The sequence below is a fragment of the Nematolebias whitei genome, chromosome 9, assembly GCF_014905685.2.
Source record: "Nematolebias whitei isolate Nwh7 chromosome 9, NemWhi1, whole genome shotgun sequence".
Taxonomy (NCBI): domain Eukaryota; kingdom Metazoa; phylum Chordata; class Actinopteri; order Cyprinodontiformes; family Rivulidae; genus Nematolebias; species Nematolebias whitei.
Window position 1 is genome coordinate 10,123,257 of NC_056506.1, and position 17,437 is coordinate 10,140,693.

General features: G+C 39.0%; 1 protein-coding gene across 1 annotated transcript in view; it reads left to right on the forward strand.

Annotated features, from left to right (window-relative positions):
• The window catches only part of LOC119414869 (contactin-associated protein-like 2), a 391,521-nt gene that overhangs the window by 119,509 nt on the left and 254,575 nt on the right, over positions 1–17,437 (forward strand). The window contains exons 10-11 of the mRNA XM_037681990.1: positions 13,482–13,644; positions 13,744–13,850. Coding sequence (XP_037537918.1) covers positions 13,482–13,644; positions 13,744–13,850 — 270 coding nt within the window. The remainder of the gene's footprint in view (positions 1–13,481; positions 13,645–13,743; positions 13,851–17,437) is intronic.

The window sequence follows — 17,437 nt, forward strand, 5'->3', positions numbered from 1 at the left end:
CCTCCACATCAACCCCAAGGCCCCACAAGGTCAGATCCCAGACTACCCACCCTCACTATGTAACGGAGCCGATCAAAGGAGCCCACAGAGATTGATCCAATGTGTCGGCAGATACTGTTTCAAGACTAATATGATCTAACAGAAAATTTTTATACTGATTAATGCTAAGATTATTTTTATTTTTCCAATTCAGGAGTATGGTTTTCTTTGCGATGCATAAGGCAGTGAAAATCATGCGACATGTATTTTTTTCCAGGGTAACATCTTCCAAGATAGCCAATAAGCAAACAGACGGAGAGAGTGGAATATTACATTTCAGACATTTAGACAAGTCTTCACAAACCTGGACCCAGAACCTCTGAACGGGTGGGCAGAACCAGAGTGCATGGATATAATCATCAGGAATATTGCCTGTGCACTGTGAGCAGTTGTTAGATGATGTAAATCCCATCCTAAACATTCGCTGACCTGTATAATGTACTCTATAAAGAACTTTATACTGTATTAATTGTAAGTTGGAGATTCTAGTCATTTTAAATGTTCTTAAACATATTTGAGACCAGGTGTTTTGGTCAAAATTGATTGATAAATCTGACTCCCATTTTGCAACAGGTAACATTATGGAGTCATTGATTCTAGACAATTTCTTGTATATTTTAGATAATAATTTGGGGGATTTAAGATTAAGGAACTCTAACACACATATTGGTGTTTCTAACAAAGTTTTATTAAGCTTAAATTTCTTTTTTATGATAGACTTAATTTGTTGATATTCTAAGAAGTATTTATTTTCAATGTCAAATTGTATTATTAAATTATTAAATGGAATAAAGTCTACACCTTCATATATGTGTTCCAGACGTTCAATTCCCTTGACTCTCCAACCTGGGAAATTTAACATATTATTTTCTTGTAGGATGTCAGGATTGTTCCAGATGGGTGTATGTCTACAGGGGAGTAGTGAAGATTTTGTCATTTTCAAATACTCCCACCATGCTGTCAGAGAAGAGCTAATACTGATGCTTTTAAAGCAAACATGTCTTTTTATATTTGTGCTAATAAACGGTAGATCTGAAATCTTAATATTATTGCATAAAGTTTGTTCTATGTCTATCCAAGTTTCATCTAATGTATTTGGATTTAACCACTTTGAGATATATTGTAACCTATTGGCTAAATAGTAGTGATAGAAGTTGGGAAGTTCTAATCCTCCGGTATCTTTAGATTTCTGTAATGCTTTTAAGCTAATACGTGGAGTTTTGTTTTTCCAAAGGAATTTAGATATCAAAGAGTCCAGTGACTTAAACCATTCAGTTGAAGGTTTATTTGGAATCATTGAGAATAAATAGTTTATTCTCGGCAGGACCATCATTTTTACTGAGGCAACTCTTCCCATAAGTGATATGGGCAGAGATTTCCATCTAGTAAGACCATCTTCAATGTTCTTTAAAATTGGGATATGATTCAATTTTATTAAGTCTTCCAATCTAGGAGAAATATTAATGCCCAAGTATGTAATGTTACCTGATTGTAGTCGTTCATTGAGAGAAGTATTAAACACGCAGTTTATTGGAAGAGCTGTAGATTTTGACCAATTTATAGAATAATCAGAAACTTTTGAGAATGAGTTTATTAATTCGATAACATTAGATATTGAATTTTCTGTGTTCTGAAGAAAAAGTAAAACATCGTCAGCATAAAGACTAATTTTATGTTCTATATTTCTACACAGTATACCTTTAATATCAGCAGTTTGTCTTATTGCTGCTGCTAAAGGTTCAATAAAAATAGCAAATAGTGCAGGTGAAAGTGGACATCCCTGCCTGGTCCCCCTCTGTAAACAGAAGCTTGAAGATATTTGATTATTTGTCCTGACACATGCTCTTGGTGAGTTATATAATATTTTTAACCAATTAATGAAATGGTCCCCAAAACCAAATTTACTCAATGTAGAAAATAAAAATTTCCAGTTTACCCTATCAAATGCTTTTTCTGCGTCCAAAGACAAAATAGCTGTTTCAATATTTTTACTATATGAATACTCTATTAAATTATATAATCTGCGTGTGTTTGTGGTCGAGTGTCTTCCTTTTATGAATCCAGTTTGGTCAGGATGAATAATGAGAGGAATTATTTTCTCTAATCTTTTAGAGAGGACTTTACTAATTATTTTAACATCCACATTAATAAGAGAGATGGGGCGATAACTGGTAGGTAGTACTGGGTCTTTGCCTGGTTTTAATAGTAAACTAATGTTGGCTGAATTCATATGTGTTGGAAATCTGCCATTTTCTTCAGACTCAAGTAGCATTCTGTGAAATATTGGTTCCAGGATGTTCCAGAACTCTTTATAAAATTCTGCTGGATATCCATCTGGGCCTGGAGATTTCTTATTAGGCATGTTTTTAATGGCTTCACGGAGCTCATCTGATGTTAATGGTGAGTCTAGTTCTGAAGATTGACTACTGTCTAGTTTTGGAAGTATTACTCTCTCCAAGAATTGATTAATATCTTCATCTGTTGGATTTATTTGTGGAGTGTATAGAGTTTTATAGAAATCTCTAAAAACACTATTTACTTTTTCCTCGTCATAAGTTATGTTACCATTTGTGTCTTTAATACCATATATAGACGTTTTTTCTTTATTTAATTTGAGTTGATTAGCTAAAAAGCTACCTGATTTATTACTGTGTTCAAAATGTTCCAAGCGAAGTCTTTGTACTAAGAATTTGTTTTTTTTGTCAATACATTCATTTAGTTCTAATTTTATCTTGCGTAGTTTTTTTCTGTGTTTCCTCTCCTTGTAAACTTTCTAATAATTTGATAGATTTCTCTAATTCCTCAATACGTTTATTTTCTTTTTTCTTTTTGTTTGTTGCGTAGGATATTATTTTCCCTCTCATAACTGTTTTCCCAGCCTCCCAGAGTGTACACGCTGATGTACCTGGCAAGTCATTAAACTCTAAATACGATGTCCATTCATTTTTAAAGTATTGTATAAATTCTTCATCCATAAGCAGTGAGGTATTTAATCTCCAGTTTATACTTTTTGGGATTTCTTTCTTATTATCTAAATTTAAAGTAACTGGTGCATGATCGCTGACAGCAATAGGGTGTATCTTAGTGTCTGAAATGTTGGTCAGCAATGAGTTGCTGATTATAAAATAATCCAGACGAGAGTAAGAGTGATGCACATGTGAAAAGAAAGAATACTCTTTACTATTAGGGTGAAGAGACCGCCATGCATCACAGAGTCCATAATCACTCATGTACTGTTTAACTACATTTATGGATTGCCAACTGCGTTGAGCTCCTACTGCATTCAGCCTGTCTATTTTGTTATCTAGACCAAAGTTAAGATCACCTCCCAGTACCAGCGAGCAATCCATGTGATTTGATAGAGTAGAGAAGAGATCATGAAAAAAAGCAGCATCGTCCACATTTGGCCCATATAAGCTAACAATACAATATTTTTGACTGAGTATGGCTAATTTTAATATTATATATCTACCTTGCGGGTCTATAACTGTGTCTAATATTGTGAAGTTCACATTTTTATGTATTAATATTGCTACTCCTCTCTGTCTTGAGTTATAGCATTACCCAGTTGGAAGAAGGCAGTTCTAGTAACGTTTTTTTTATGTGGGGGATAAAAGACATGTCCTGATAAAAAAAAACATTAAGATTTTTAACATTAGAGCAGGAGGACAGATTAATGCCATCTAAGGAGGGAGAAAGACTGAAAAATTCATTCCTAAGGTGCTCAGGTCCAAAAACCAAAACCTGTTTTGTCTGTCTTCAACAGGAGAAAATTAAGGGTCATCCAGGTTTTTATGTCTTTAAGACATGCTTGTAGTCTAAGTAGCTGATTGGATTCATTGGGTTTAACGGACAAATATAATTGTGTGTCATCAGCATAACAAGGGAAATTTATCCCATGCTGTTTAATAACTTTACCTAATGGAAGCATATATAAAGTAAAGAGTATTGGCCCAAGCACTGAGCCCTGAGGAACTCCATGACTAACTTTGGCGTATGAAGAAGATTTATTATTTACATTTACAAACTGGAATCTATCAGATAAATATGATTTAAACCATTTTAGAGCCGTTCCTGTAATCCCAATATCATATTCAAGCCTCTGTAGTAAAATATTGTGATCAACCGTATCAAATGCAGCACTGAGGTCTAACAGGACCAGTATAGACACAAGTCCATTGTCTGAGGCCATGAGAATATCATTAGTTATTTTTACTAGTGCTGTTTCTGTGCTATGATAAGCTCTAAACCCAGACTGAAACTCTTCAAACAGATTATTTCTTTGTAGATGTTCACGCAACTGACCTGCAACTATTTTCTCTAGATTTTTTGAGATGAAAGTTAGATTAGATATAGGTCTATAGTTGGCCAGAATTTCTGAATCAAGATCAGACTTCTTAAGTAAAGGTTTAATTACAGCAACCTTAAAGCACTGTGGTACATAACCATCCATTAAAGACAAATTAAGTAGATCCAAAATGTGGACATTAATTAGGGGAAATACCTCTTTAAACAGTCTGTTTGGGATGGGATCTAGCAGACATGTGATGGTTTGGATGAGGTTATTATTTTTGACAATTCATAGAGCTCAACAGGACAAAAACTGTCCAAACATAAATCAGGCTCTAGTGAAATTTTTAAACTTGCCTCATTTGACAGGGGACTAGAGATAGTAGAAGGAAGGATGGTTTGAATTTTCTCTCTAATTGAAATAATTTTATTTATAAAGAATCTCGTGAAGTCATCACTACTTATAGTTGTAGGGATACATGGTTCAACAGAAATGGGACTTTTAATTAGTCTAGCTAAACAGAAACTTAGGGTTATTTTTATTCTCCTCTATTAAAGATGAGTAATGTAAAGTTCTAGCGTTACGGAGAACTTTTTTATATGTTAGCAGACTATCTTTCCAAGTTGAATAAAATTCTTCAACATTAGTAGAACGCCATTTTCTCTCCTGGTTTCTAGATGCCTGCTTTAAAGTACGTAACTCAGAATTGAACCAAGGAGCCAGTTTCCTCTGATTGATTACTTTCTTTTTCAGTGGAGCAATTTTATCAAGTGAAGTTTGCATTGAAGTTGTAAAATGATCATCTAGATGATCTAAATCACTGTTCTCTGATGCATTACTCTGCAAGACAGAAGAAAACATTAATGGAAGAGATTGTTTAAATTTGGTTACAGCATTTTCTGATAAGCACCTGCTGAGATGAAATTTACTCTGTGACTGTGTAGTCATTTAATGTAGACTCAAATGTTATTAAAAAATGGTCGGACAGAATAGGATTTTGAGGAACTATTACCAAGTCCTTAATCTCTATACCATAGGTCAGAACTAAATCAAGAGTGTGATGATAAAAATGAGTAGATGTGCGGACGTTTGGGGTAAAACCAAATGAGTCTATTAAATTATTAAAGGCTATGCTTAAGCTATTACTCTCAACATCCACATGAATACACACATGAGATCTCATTCTTTCGGTCACAACCCAAAGCTCGTGACCATAGATGAGGGTGGGAACGTAGATCGATCGGTAAATTGAGAGCTTCGCCTTTTGACTCAGCTCTCTCTTCACCACGACAGACCTGTACAGCGGCCGCTTCACTGCAGACGCTGCACTTATCCGCCTATTGATCTCACGCTCCATTTTTCCCTCGAGCACATATGGACACCCTTATGCTTGAACAAGGTGTTCGTTATTGACAATCCATGACGAGCACAGAAGTCCAACAACAGAACACCACTCTGGTTCAGATCGGGGGGCCGTTCCTCCCAACCACACCCCTCCAGGTCTCACTGTCATTGCCCACATGAGCATTGAAGTCCCCCTGCAGAACAAGGGAGTCCCCAGAAGGTGCACTTTCCAGTACCCCCTCCAAGGACTCCAGAAAGGGTGGATAATCTGAACTGCCGTTTGGTGCATAAGCACAAACGACAGTCAGAACCCGTCCCCCAACACGTAGGCGGAGGGAGGCCACTCTCTCATTCACTGGGGTGAACCCCAATACACAGGCACCAAGTTGGGGGGCAATAAGTACGCCCACGCCTGCTCTGTGCCTCTCACCAGGGGCAACTCCATAGTGAAAGAGTGTCCAGCCCCTCTCAAGGAAACTGGTTCCAGAGCCTGAGCCATGCGTAGAGGTGAGTCCGACTATTTCTAGCCAGAACCTCTCAGCCTCACACACCAGCTCTGGCTCCTTCCCCACCAGTGAGGTGACATTCCACGTCCCAATAGCCAGCTTCTGTAGCCGAGGATCAGACCGCCAGGGTCCCCGCCCCCGGCCACCACCCATCCCACATTGCACCTGACCCCTTTGGCCCCTCCCACAGGTGGTGAGCCCATGGGAAGTTGGACCCACGTCTCCTCTTCGGGCTGTGCCCGGCCGAGCTCCATGGGTAAAAGCCCGGCCACCAGGCGCTCGCCCGCATGCCCCACCTCCAGGCCTGGCTCCAGAGTGGGGCCCCAGTGACCCACGTCCGGGCAAGGGAACACTAGGTCCATTTATTTGTGTCATCATCGGGGTCTTTGGGCTGCACTTTGTCTGGTCCCTCACCTAGGACCTGTCTGCCATGGGTGACTTTACTAGGGGCATAAAGCCCCTGACAGCATAGCTCCTAGGATCATTGGGACACTCAAACCCCTCCACCACGGTAAGGTGGCAGCCCAGGGAGGGGACAGCGATTCAAAAGAATCATAACTAACAACTGGTTTGGCATTAATCAATAATCTTGACTGAAAAATAGAAGCCACTCCTCCACCTCGGACAGTTGTTCTAGGAACATGAACATTTAAATAAATAACAGGAGTGGATTCATTTATACTAACAAAATCCTCCTGTTGTAGCCAAGTTTCTGTCAGACAGAATAAATCAATATGATGATCAGTTATCAGATCATTAACTAACAGGGATTTAGAGGAAAGAGATCTGATGTTCAATAATCCACATTTAATGATTTTATGATTTTGCTCTGGTAAAGTAACTGTTTATTTTTATCATATTTTTATGGTTTATATTTTTAGAGTTGATTTTTGGTTTATTTAATTTGAGCCGTGGGCGAGTTGACATTGTTTCAATGGGAGTGTGGGTGGGTAACAGAGGAGAAGCAGCAGAAAGGTGTGGAGGACTACAACTCTGCTTCCTGGACTGGACCCTGGGTTGTCAATAATTTGGGGGATAAACAAAATCAGCCATATTTCTAGAAAGAAGAGTGGCTCTGTCCAAAGTGGGATGGATGCCATCTCTTCGCATCAGCCCAGGTTTTCCCCAGAAAGAACTCCAGTTATCTATGTAGCCCACGTCGTTATCAGAACACCACCGGGACACCCAGCGGTTAAACGACGACATACGGCTAAACATGTCATCGCTGGTCAGGTTGGGGAGGGGGCCAGAGAAAACTACGGAGTCCGACATGGTTTTAGCAAAGTCACACACCGAAGCAACATCAATTTTAGTGACCTCCGATTGGCTTAACCGGGTGTCATTACCGCCAAAGTGAATAACAATCTTACTGTATTTAGCCTTAGCCTTAGTCAGCAGTTTCAGATAAGATTCTATGTCGCCCACTCTGGCCCCCGGAATGCATTTGACTATGGCCGTTGGAGTCCCTAAAGCCACGTTTCGGACTGTGGAGCTTCCAATAACCAGGGTCTGCTTCTCAGCGGGTGTGTCACTGAGCGAGGAAAATTGATTAGAAACGTGAACAGCTCGGTGGTGAACTGGGGGCTTAGTCTTAGCACTACGCTTGCTCCGGACCGTCACCCAGCCGGCCTGGGGTTTTTACTGAAACTTTTTAAGTTTTGGACATTTGTTATGATGCGTAACCATGGCAACGTGGCAGTTTTCTACAACCAACAGCAGCTGATTAACATCTCAAAATCTCAAATAATATCTCAACTACAGCCCCAAATCTCAAATAAGTTGAAAGTATGTTCTTTGGACGCATTCACATCTACCTGTCAGCTGTGCTCGAGTGCTTGACCACTGAGATCCTGGAACTAGCAGGAAACACGGCTCATGAAAGCGGAAGGACAGAATCGTCCCTCGGCACCTACAGTTGGATGTCCGCAGCGACGAGGAGCTCAGCAGACTGTTGGAAGGAGTGGCCATCGCTCTGGGAGGAGTTCTGCCCACCATTCAGGCGGTCCTACAGCCTGGGGGAACCGAGAGGCCAGCCAAGTCTGGGTGGACGGATTGGACAGCATGTGCTACCAGTTTCTTAGGATCAACTGTGGGATGGATCTTTACAAGAGATCCTTCCTGCCTACAGCCATCAGCATCTATAACATATCTTAATGAAATGAGGATCACGAGTTACAACAACAAATAATTTCCCTTTGGGATTAATAAAGTATTTTTGAATTTAATTGAATTTAATTGAAAACAGAGACGACTCGAGCAAACAATTCACTCGAGCTACCGGCAGACAAACAGGAAGTGACTCAATACGTCTCGCCACGAACGTGCAACGTCACACCACAAGGAAATGGCTTCCCCTTTGCACTGTAGAGTTTCAGCTGGCAACGGCATATGGCACGGTGGATTGTGTTCACTGACAATGCTTTCTGGAAGTATTCCTGAGCCCATTCTGTTATTTCCTTGACAGTGGCATTCCTGTTTGAGGTGCTGTGACGTTTAAGGGCCCAGAGATCACGAGCATCCAGTAGAGTTTTACGGCCTTGACCCTTACGCACAGCGATTGTTCCAGATTTTCTGAATATTTTGATGATGTTATGCACAGTTGATGATGATAACTTAAAAGTCTTTGCTATTTTACACTGGGTAACACCATTCTGGTATTGCTGCACTATCTTTCTGCGCAACAATGGTGGAATTGGTGATCCTCTTACCACCTTGGCTTCTGAGAGACACTGACACTCCGAGAAGCTCTTTTTATACCCAATCATGTTGTCAATTGACCTAATTAGTGTTAATTGGTCTTCCAACTGTTCGTTATATGCTCAATTTCCTTTTTCCAGCCACTTATTGCTACTTGTCCCAACTTTTTGGGGATTTGTTGACACTGAAATTTTGAATCAACATATTTTTCCATTAAAATTTTACATTTACTCAGATTAAACTTTTGATCTGTCATCTATGTTATATTACGAATAAAATATTGACATTTGCCATCTCCACATCATTGCATTCAGTTTTTATTCACAATTTGTTTAGTGTCCCAACTTTTTTGGAATCCGGTTTGTAGATATGTCAATCTCATTTGTCATAACATTATACCGTAACATTCATATATTTATTTTTTGTTTACTAGATTGTTCAAATAACATTCATATCAAGTTAGATAATTTCTCCTCCCCATTAATCATTTCAAATGTTTTCTCTAATATGGACTTGTTTTCCCCATCTTAAATCATCCTTCTGCCTTTAAGGGACTCTCATAAGAAATGTTTTATACCACCAGTGTATTTTTATTTAATGTTTTTCAGTCTACACCTTAGATTTATCACTGTTTGTCTTTTAAGTTTAATACTTTTGTTAAATAACTAATATATAAAGAGTGTTCTCTGTCAAGGACACTTAACTTTTATAGAAATATGACATAACGACACAATAATCCACACATGTTACCGTAGTAAATGAAAAACATCTTTGACCTGTCACATTATCTTCAGAGAGAAGGTCTTTGTGTGTTTATCTACTCACATCAACTTGAGTGCGGAGATTTATGTTTTCTGTCTGGGCTCCTAGGTTGAGCTGTACCTGTTGGTCTTTAAAAGTTATTTAAATAAAATCATGTTAATATTGAAAAATCACCAATTTTATGCCTGATGTTTGATGAAATTCTTCCACCTTAGGTTTTTATAAGTCTGTGTCAATTTGCTGTTATGAAGTGACCTTCTAGTGATGACTGCTAAATTTAGCAGTTTTCAATCTTATCAATATCTGTAAAGTAACCCATAGCAGTCATACATTAACAAACGTAAACTATCATTAATACAGCAGACACTCACATTCTAACATCAATCATGCAACAAATATACATGACTTACAATGTTATATTTCCCTATTCCTGCCTAACTAAGTTCTTGTCTGTCCCTCAACTTACAAAAAACATATTTCCCTCACTGCCTATTCTAAAAATCTATCTGTCCCTCAACTTTAATGAATCCATATCCTCATCTGCAAAACTCCAGTCCAGCATAAAACGTTGTACTCTCTTTTGACCATGAAAATAATCTCTATCTGTCCCTCTCTGCCTGTTCTAAAGATTTCTAATTATCCCTATTTTAACCATCCATGTATTCTTATTTTAGGTACCTCTTCTAGATATTTTCTAGGGATCGTTCTACTTCTAGATTCTTTCTAGGGATCATTCTATAAATTGGTGTACTTTAAAGATTCTGCCGTTCCAGCTAGCGCAGCCCTGACTGAAAATAGACGAGAATAAAAATGTATATTAAAATATATTAAAAAACAGTTACGTTGCTCGGGGATTCACAGCTGGCCAGTCTGTATTTCTTTGCTACAGACCTAAGTATACTTTCATAAACAGAACCCTGAGGTCATCACTTTTTTCGAGGAGGTAGCAATTTCTCCCCACAGGCACCCAAAACCCTGTAGAGTTTCTTCGAACTGTCACATGAACACACCACTTGACGCTGTCCAGATGTCCAAGTTTTAACGCGTTTCTAATAAACAGCAACGGGGAATTACACCCGGAATGTCTTTCGGACTAAGTACATTTTCTCGTAAATATTCTAACGTCAGCAAAAATGACGCCACAATTTTTACGTGGTGCTTTAAACCGTCAGCCATGTCGTATCCTCTGTATTTCTTCAATAAATAAACGACAATTTATATACGCACATTTAAATCAACTGAACGAAGCACAAATTTTAAAGAAAAATTAACGTTTCACTTGTTTATGACGCTCGCGGACCACTTCCGGTTAGCATCGTTGCTAACGCTTCCGGCTCGCTCCCCGCGCACCCAGGCGACAATATGTTACGTATATAAATTGTTACGTCCAATAAATACACTCAAAATCACGTATTAAACTGTAATGTTCTACTGCCTTTTAGCTCACTAAACTGCGTGCACCGGACCGAAAACAAAGCAGCCTGACCGTCCTTATGGGACACGCAGAAATTCAATTTAACAGGTTTCTGCTTACCTTATGAGATGATAATAGCCGGCTTGTTCAGTCTGCTCAGACTCGGTCACCTACCACTGTTTCACCATTAAAACCATACGAGCCAAGCAGCTACCACTTCTACAGTCGAGAGACTAGGTCCTCAGCACCAACTGTTAAAGACGTGAGCTGGCTGCAGGCCACCAGAACTGGAAACCCCCTCCAGCCCACGTCTTTACCCCCGGCTCGAACCTCCCTCAGAAGTGGCAACTATACTAATCAATAAATCAAGGAAACGTCAATTAAGTTTTATCAATTATATTAGAAAAGGCAGGAAAAGATTACAATCTACAGCGCTGGACTCTCCGGACTGTGATGCGTTCACAGACCCGGAAGAGCCTCGAAGTCCCGTGTCATTACTAATTTATAGGGTCCTAAGATTCTGCCTTCGCAGAAGGGGAGCTCAACCTATCCGTGTGTTAGGGGGCGTGACTAAGTGTGATCTTATGTGGACTGACGTGTTGGGAAAATATGAGACTGTGCTTCAAAGCCTTTCAATGTGATGTGGCAAGCAGATCAAACTGTATTCCTTGGCTGATATTGAAATCCCAGGGAGACTCTGTTTAGAGTTTGCTGGCCCAGTTTAACACAGTCAGAACCGGGTCATAATTTCATTATAATTCCATCTCTGAGCAGATCAAAACCATAGGACCAGTCTAGATTAAAAAATACCTTAACAACTCCCCCTGGGCGGGGGTCCCCGAAGGGGTTCCCCCACATAAAAACTCCCAGTTCAATACTGCCAGATAAGCAAGCAATTAATCACTTTCCTCTGGTTGAATGTGAACTACTTCTTATATGTTGGCGGGAGATGCCTACAGGCTATAGCGTGACCTGGCAGCCTCAGGTCAAAATAAGATGCCAGAGCTGACGGCTAGTGTGTGACCTGCCAGCCTCAGGTCGCCTGACCCAGCCCTGGACATCTGCCCAGGAATTCAGCATCCCCCTGGTGTGGTGCAATGACATAATGAAAATTTCTAACATTAGTCTACGGCTGAGCTCTAAATATATGATTTAATAATTGTAGGAGGCGTCCTAGTGCAAGAAAGCGTTCTTATCTAATATGTTAATCAGTTGTAAACCCTGAACTTCTCTTTTGACTCCAAGGGCAGGCGTGGTCCATCGTGTCCATATGAAAAAGAAAAAAAGAAAAAACTCTGTGCCCCCTTCCCATTCAGTCATGTAATACCCAATTAATTGCACAGAGTGCTGCCGGTATGTTTAGCCTGTCACAGCTGAAAAAAGGTGTCTGTGTGAATAAAATCTGAATTAAACATTTAACATGTTTTAACGTGCATATGTATAACAGAACCTCCCAACTCCCCGCAAGGTCAGGTCTGGACAATACTGGCTTGAGCTTAGCTACCTGTCTGAGTTGGAAGAACTTTTCTGCAGAACAGAGTTGATTTGTTTGTCAAACTTGAAGTCAGAGTCTAAAACCATCCCGAGATTTTTACCAGACTGCTTAAGATATGGCTGAAGAGAGTCCAGGTTGACAGTGTAGGATTAACAGTCCGCAGATCGTTTAATTTTTATGAGTAATTTTATTTTGAAGGGGCACCACTGGCTTCCAGTTCTAAAGCCAGAAAATTAATATTATTAAATCAGACTCAAGTTTAATGGTCTAGTGAATTATTTTCATATTAAATTCAAAAATGTCATATATATTAAAACTTTTTGAGTGAAAGTACAATTTTGTGAGATTTATTATCAATTTTGGTGAATATAAGTGATCAAACAGTAAATACAGCTGCAGAATGAATGATGGCTTACTTTGACAAATAAATTGACAAATTGATAAATGTGAAGCTAATTATAACAAAGTCCATGCTCAATAATCCAGGTATAAAATCCAACAATTTTTCAGTCATGTCATCTGGACAGTTTCTTTTCTTGTGCTGAAACGTTTCGCCTTCAATCCGGAAGGCTTCATCAGTCAAGGAAACGCACAACAAAACTGATTCTTCCTCCAACAGCTTACTCCAAAGTGGAACAAACCAGTTCTGCTTGTGATTAGATGGTCTCTTTGGTACGCCCCTCCTCCATTGCTGGCCCTCTTCCTTGTTGTCAGTCTTGTCAAACTGGTTGAAAACAACAAAGTCCATGCTCAATAATCCAGGTATAAAATCCAAGCTAAAGCTTTAGCTGAAGCTAATTATGTTTCTGCCTTTAGCATGTCTTACAAGTTATACAGCATTGTGAAAAGACTCCTTCCAAAAGAAGAGTTTAGTTCCTACTGGGTTCTTCGTATTTGTGTCTAGTGTAGTTGCAATATTTCCTTCCTCTACAGGGTATTTCCTGCCCACAAACAGCAGGTCACTGCAACGGTCTTTTCAAGGCTGCATGCAGATGATCCACATCGATGACCAACTGGTGGACCTACGAGCTGTGGAACAGGGTTTCTTTGGAACATTTGAGAACGTCAGCCTCGATATGTGTGCAATCATAGACAGGTATGTCTAACAAGTTAAAACAGAGTTCTAGAGCCTTACAGAAACTGTTGTGGGTTGCAAAAGTTCACATAACTGACCTGCTGCTTCATGTTATGGCAGATGTGTTCCTAACCACTGTGAGCATGGCGGTCGGTGCTCCCAGACGTGGGATACATTCAGCTGCAACTGTGGTGACTCTGGTTACACTGGAGCCACCTGCCATACCTGTGAGTGTCTGCACACATTCATCCTTCCAGCACTAGCTGGCAAACAGCCTCCAAAATGTCGGGAAACATTCAGTTTCGTTGGATGATTTGCAGAGGCTCACAGTTTGTCTCTTGAAGTTGGTAATTTTCAAAATTGTTAAATGTGTGAAAACGGTTCTCACAGAATAGTCGCAGGAATCTTCAACCTGTTTCAAGAGCACTACTGTAGAGCTGTTATTTGACACCTGCACTCCCCACTGAAAATAATACATCTAAAAAAGATACAAATGATAAACAATATCTTGCAAAAATGCATTTCCTGCAACAAATACAATGCTAATTCTTAGTGCTGTTTGACAGTTGAAATTTGATGAAAAAACTAATGCTGAGATTGTAAAGATATAACAAGTAGAACATAGGTTTGAATTAGCTAATTACAAGCTGAAATGGGCAGAGCACATGATACAATATGCAAAACAGGCTAAAATAGGCATAATGTAAGAAATTGAGCAAAATAGATGTTGAAATGAGCAGAACAGATGTGAAAATAATAAAACACAGGCTGAAATCAGCATAACATAAAAAGTGGAGCATAACACAAGTTGAAATGGACAGAACATGTTATGTTGTTTATTTGTCATATGCAGGTTAACACAGAGTCAACAATTCAATGAAACGTTCAGGATGAGAATAACCGATTTGGCTCGCTAAAAACTCAAGAAATACAAAAGCATGCGATAAAAGTACAAAATAAATTACCAAAAAGTGATAAAGAAATAGAATATTTAACAAGGTCCAAAAGAAAAATGGTAAACAACAACATGGTGGAATATAACTGTGCAAGCAGGATGAATTAGTATAAATAAGTATTTCACAGAAAGTAATATAAGCATGCACGATATATATATATATATATATATATATATATATATATATATATATATATCACATTTCGGTTCAGTTTCAAGGAGGGCTCGGTTCAGTTAATTTTCGGTACAAAAAAGGCCAAAATAAAGACTTACAAAACGTTTATTTTGAAAGTGTGCCAAGTAAAAAATACATTTGCATAAAAATAAACAAAACGTTTCCCTGAAGATGTAGACTCAGCTGCTCAGCTCTCGATGACATCCTGCAAACACAAAGAGTTTTAAAAATTTAGTTAATAAGATTATAATTTTAAATTTAAAAAGTTAATTATATCACAATAATACAATAACATTACCTCTTCTTGCATGGTCATTATTTCTGTTCTGAGATGGTTGAATCTCTCGCTCATCGATGTGGCAGGGCTTTAAATCTGGGCTCCAGGGCTTGTTGACATCCTCAGACTGCACACACACAAAGAGATTTAAAAAAATTAGTTAACAAGATTATAATTTTAAATTTAAAAAGTTAATTAGATAATAATAATATAACAATACCTCTTCTTGCACGGTCATCATTTTTGATATGAGGTGGTTGAATATTCTCTTGCTTATCATTGATGTGTCAGAGTTTTAAATCTGGGCTCCAAGGCTTGTTGACAATCAGTTTTAGCTTTTTCAGAAAGTGCTGGTACAACTTTTTGGCTGAAGTGATGACGTGATGGGATGTTGTAGGCAGCGGGGCTCAAGAACTTTAATCTTATGCTTAAAGCCGGCGCATTCAACAATGTAGATCCATAGCTTTCAAAACACCTACAGCTAATTTTATTGCTTTGGACCAATCTGAATGACCTGATAAAGGCTGTTTAAATGCTGCTGTTATCGGCCTTGGCATCAAGCCGAGACGTTCACCTTCGGATGATGTCGTTTCAGGTGCATTAACAAGTTAGATGTGTTGCCTGCTGCAGATCCAATCTCTGTGAAACAACGTTGACACACAACTTTGGATTTGTCCACTTGTCTTTTAACAAGAAAGCCATAATGTTCCCGAACAGGAGACTGCAACGAGATGAAAGGGTTTGTTCGTTGCCTGCTAGGCTGCTCATGTTACACGTGATGTAAGACTGCAACAATAAATAGCACCGTGCTGAAACATGCTTCAGAACTTTAGTTCCGCGGCGCATAATTCAAATTCAAATTCAAAAATACTTTATTAATCCCAAAGGGAAATTATTTGTTGTTGTAACTCGTTATCCTCATTTCATTAAGAAATGTTATAGATGCTGATCAATCAATCAACCTTTATTTATACAGATAAATCCCATTGAGCCTCGAGGACTCATTTACAAGAGAGACCTGATTTCAACAAAGAAAGATGACAACAATGGACAACAGCAACAACAAAACAGTTATAAAAAAGCATACTACAGTTTTTTTTTTTTTTTTTTACAAATAGGATGGCTAAAAGGAAAAGGTAACAAAACAAAAAACAACTAGATTCCAAGACAAATGCAGAAAACTAAAAACAGGAACATGTCAGCATTGGTCCCTGCCAGGTGTCCAACAGATTCTTAAAGACACTTAGAGAGGTCAAGGTCGAGAGCTTCAAATCTTTTTGTAAGATATTCCAGGAAACAGGAGCGGAGTAGGAGAAGGCCCTTTTGCCTAGTTCAGTCCTCATTGAGGGAACACTGCATGTAATAATGTCCTGAGAGCGCACTCCGTAACTGCACTCACGCAGAGACATGTAGGAGGAGATGTATGAAGGCAACAGACCAAGAAGTGATTTAAAGATGAAAATGTACCAGTGAGAGAGTGTGCGTGAAGTTAATGATGTCCAGTTAACCAGTGAATACAGTGTGCAGTGGTGGGTACGATAATCACAGCCAGTTATGAATCTTAGTGCACCATGATAGACAGCATCCAACATCTGCAAGGTTCTTGTAGGAGCGTTCATGTAAATAATATCACCATAATCAATTGAGGGAAGGAAAGTCACAGATACAAGGCGTTTTCTAGCATTCAGGGTTAGACAGGATCTGTTTCTGAAAAAGAAACCCAGTTTAACTTTCAGTTTCTTTACCAAGTTTTCCACATGGAGCTTAAAAGAGAGATGTGAGCCGACCAAGATACCCAAATATTTATAGGAATCAACAAACTCAATGGGGACACTATTTGAGGATAAAATCGGAGGAAGAACTGCTGGGACCAACTTCCTATTTGAAAAAAGCATCCCTTTGGTTTTGTCGGCATTTAGGACAAGTTTGAGGCGAAACAAATCAGTCTGGATGATGTTGAATGCAGATTTCAAAAGCTGGAAAGCCTTAGCAACAGTTTTAGCTCGACAATAAACAACTGTGTCGTCAGCATAGAAATGTATGGATGCATTAGGGATGTTTTTACCTACATTATGCATGTAGATTGTAAAGAGGGTGGGTCCTAAGACTGAGCCTTGTGGTACACCATTGTTGACTGTTAAATAACTGGAGGAAGTACCATTATGTTGAACACATTGCCTCCGGTCTGAAAGATAGTTAGAGAACCAACCAATAGTGTGTTCTGAGAAACCAATTTCTGAGAGTTTATGACACAAGATCCACAGTGTCAAAAGCTTTAGACAGGTCTAAGAAAAGTGCAGCACAGTAATCCTTAGCATCCAGTGCTTCAACATCATTAAGAACCTTCAGTGAAGCAGTGGTTGTGCTGTGTTGTTTCCTGAAACCAGATTGATGTGGAGGTAAGATG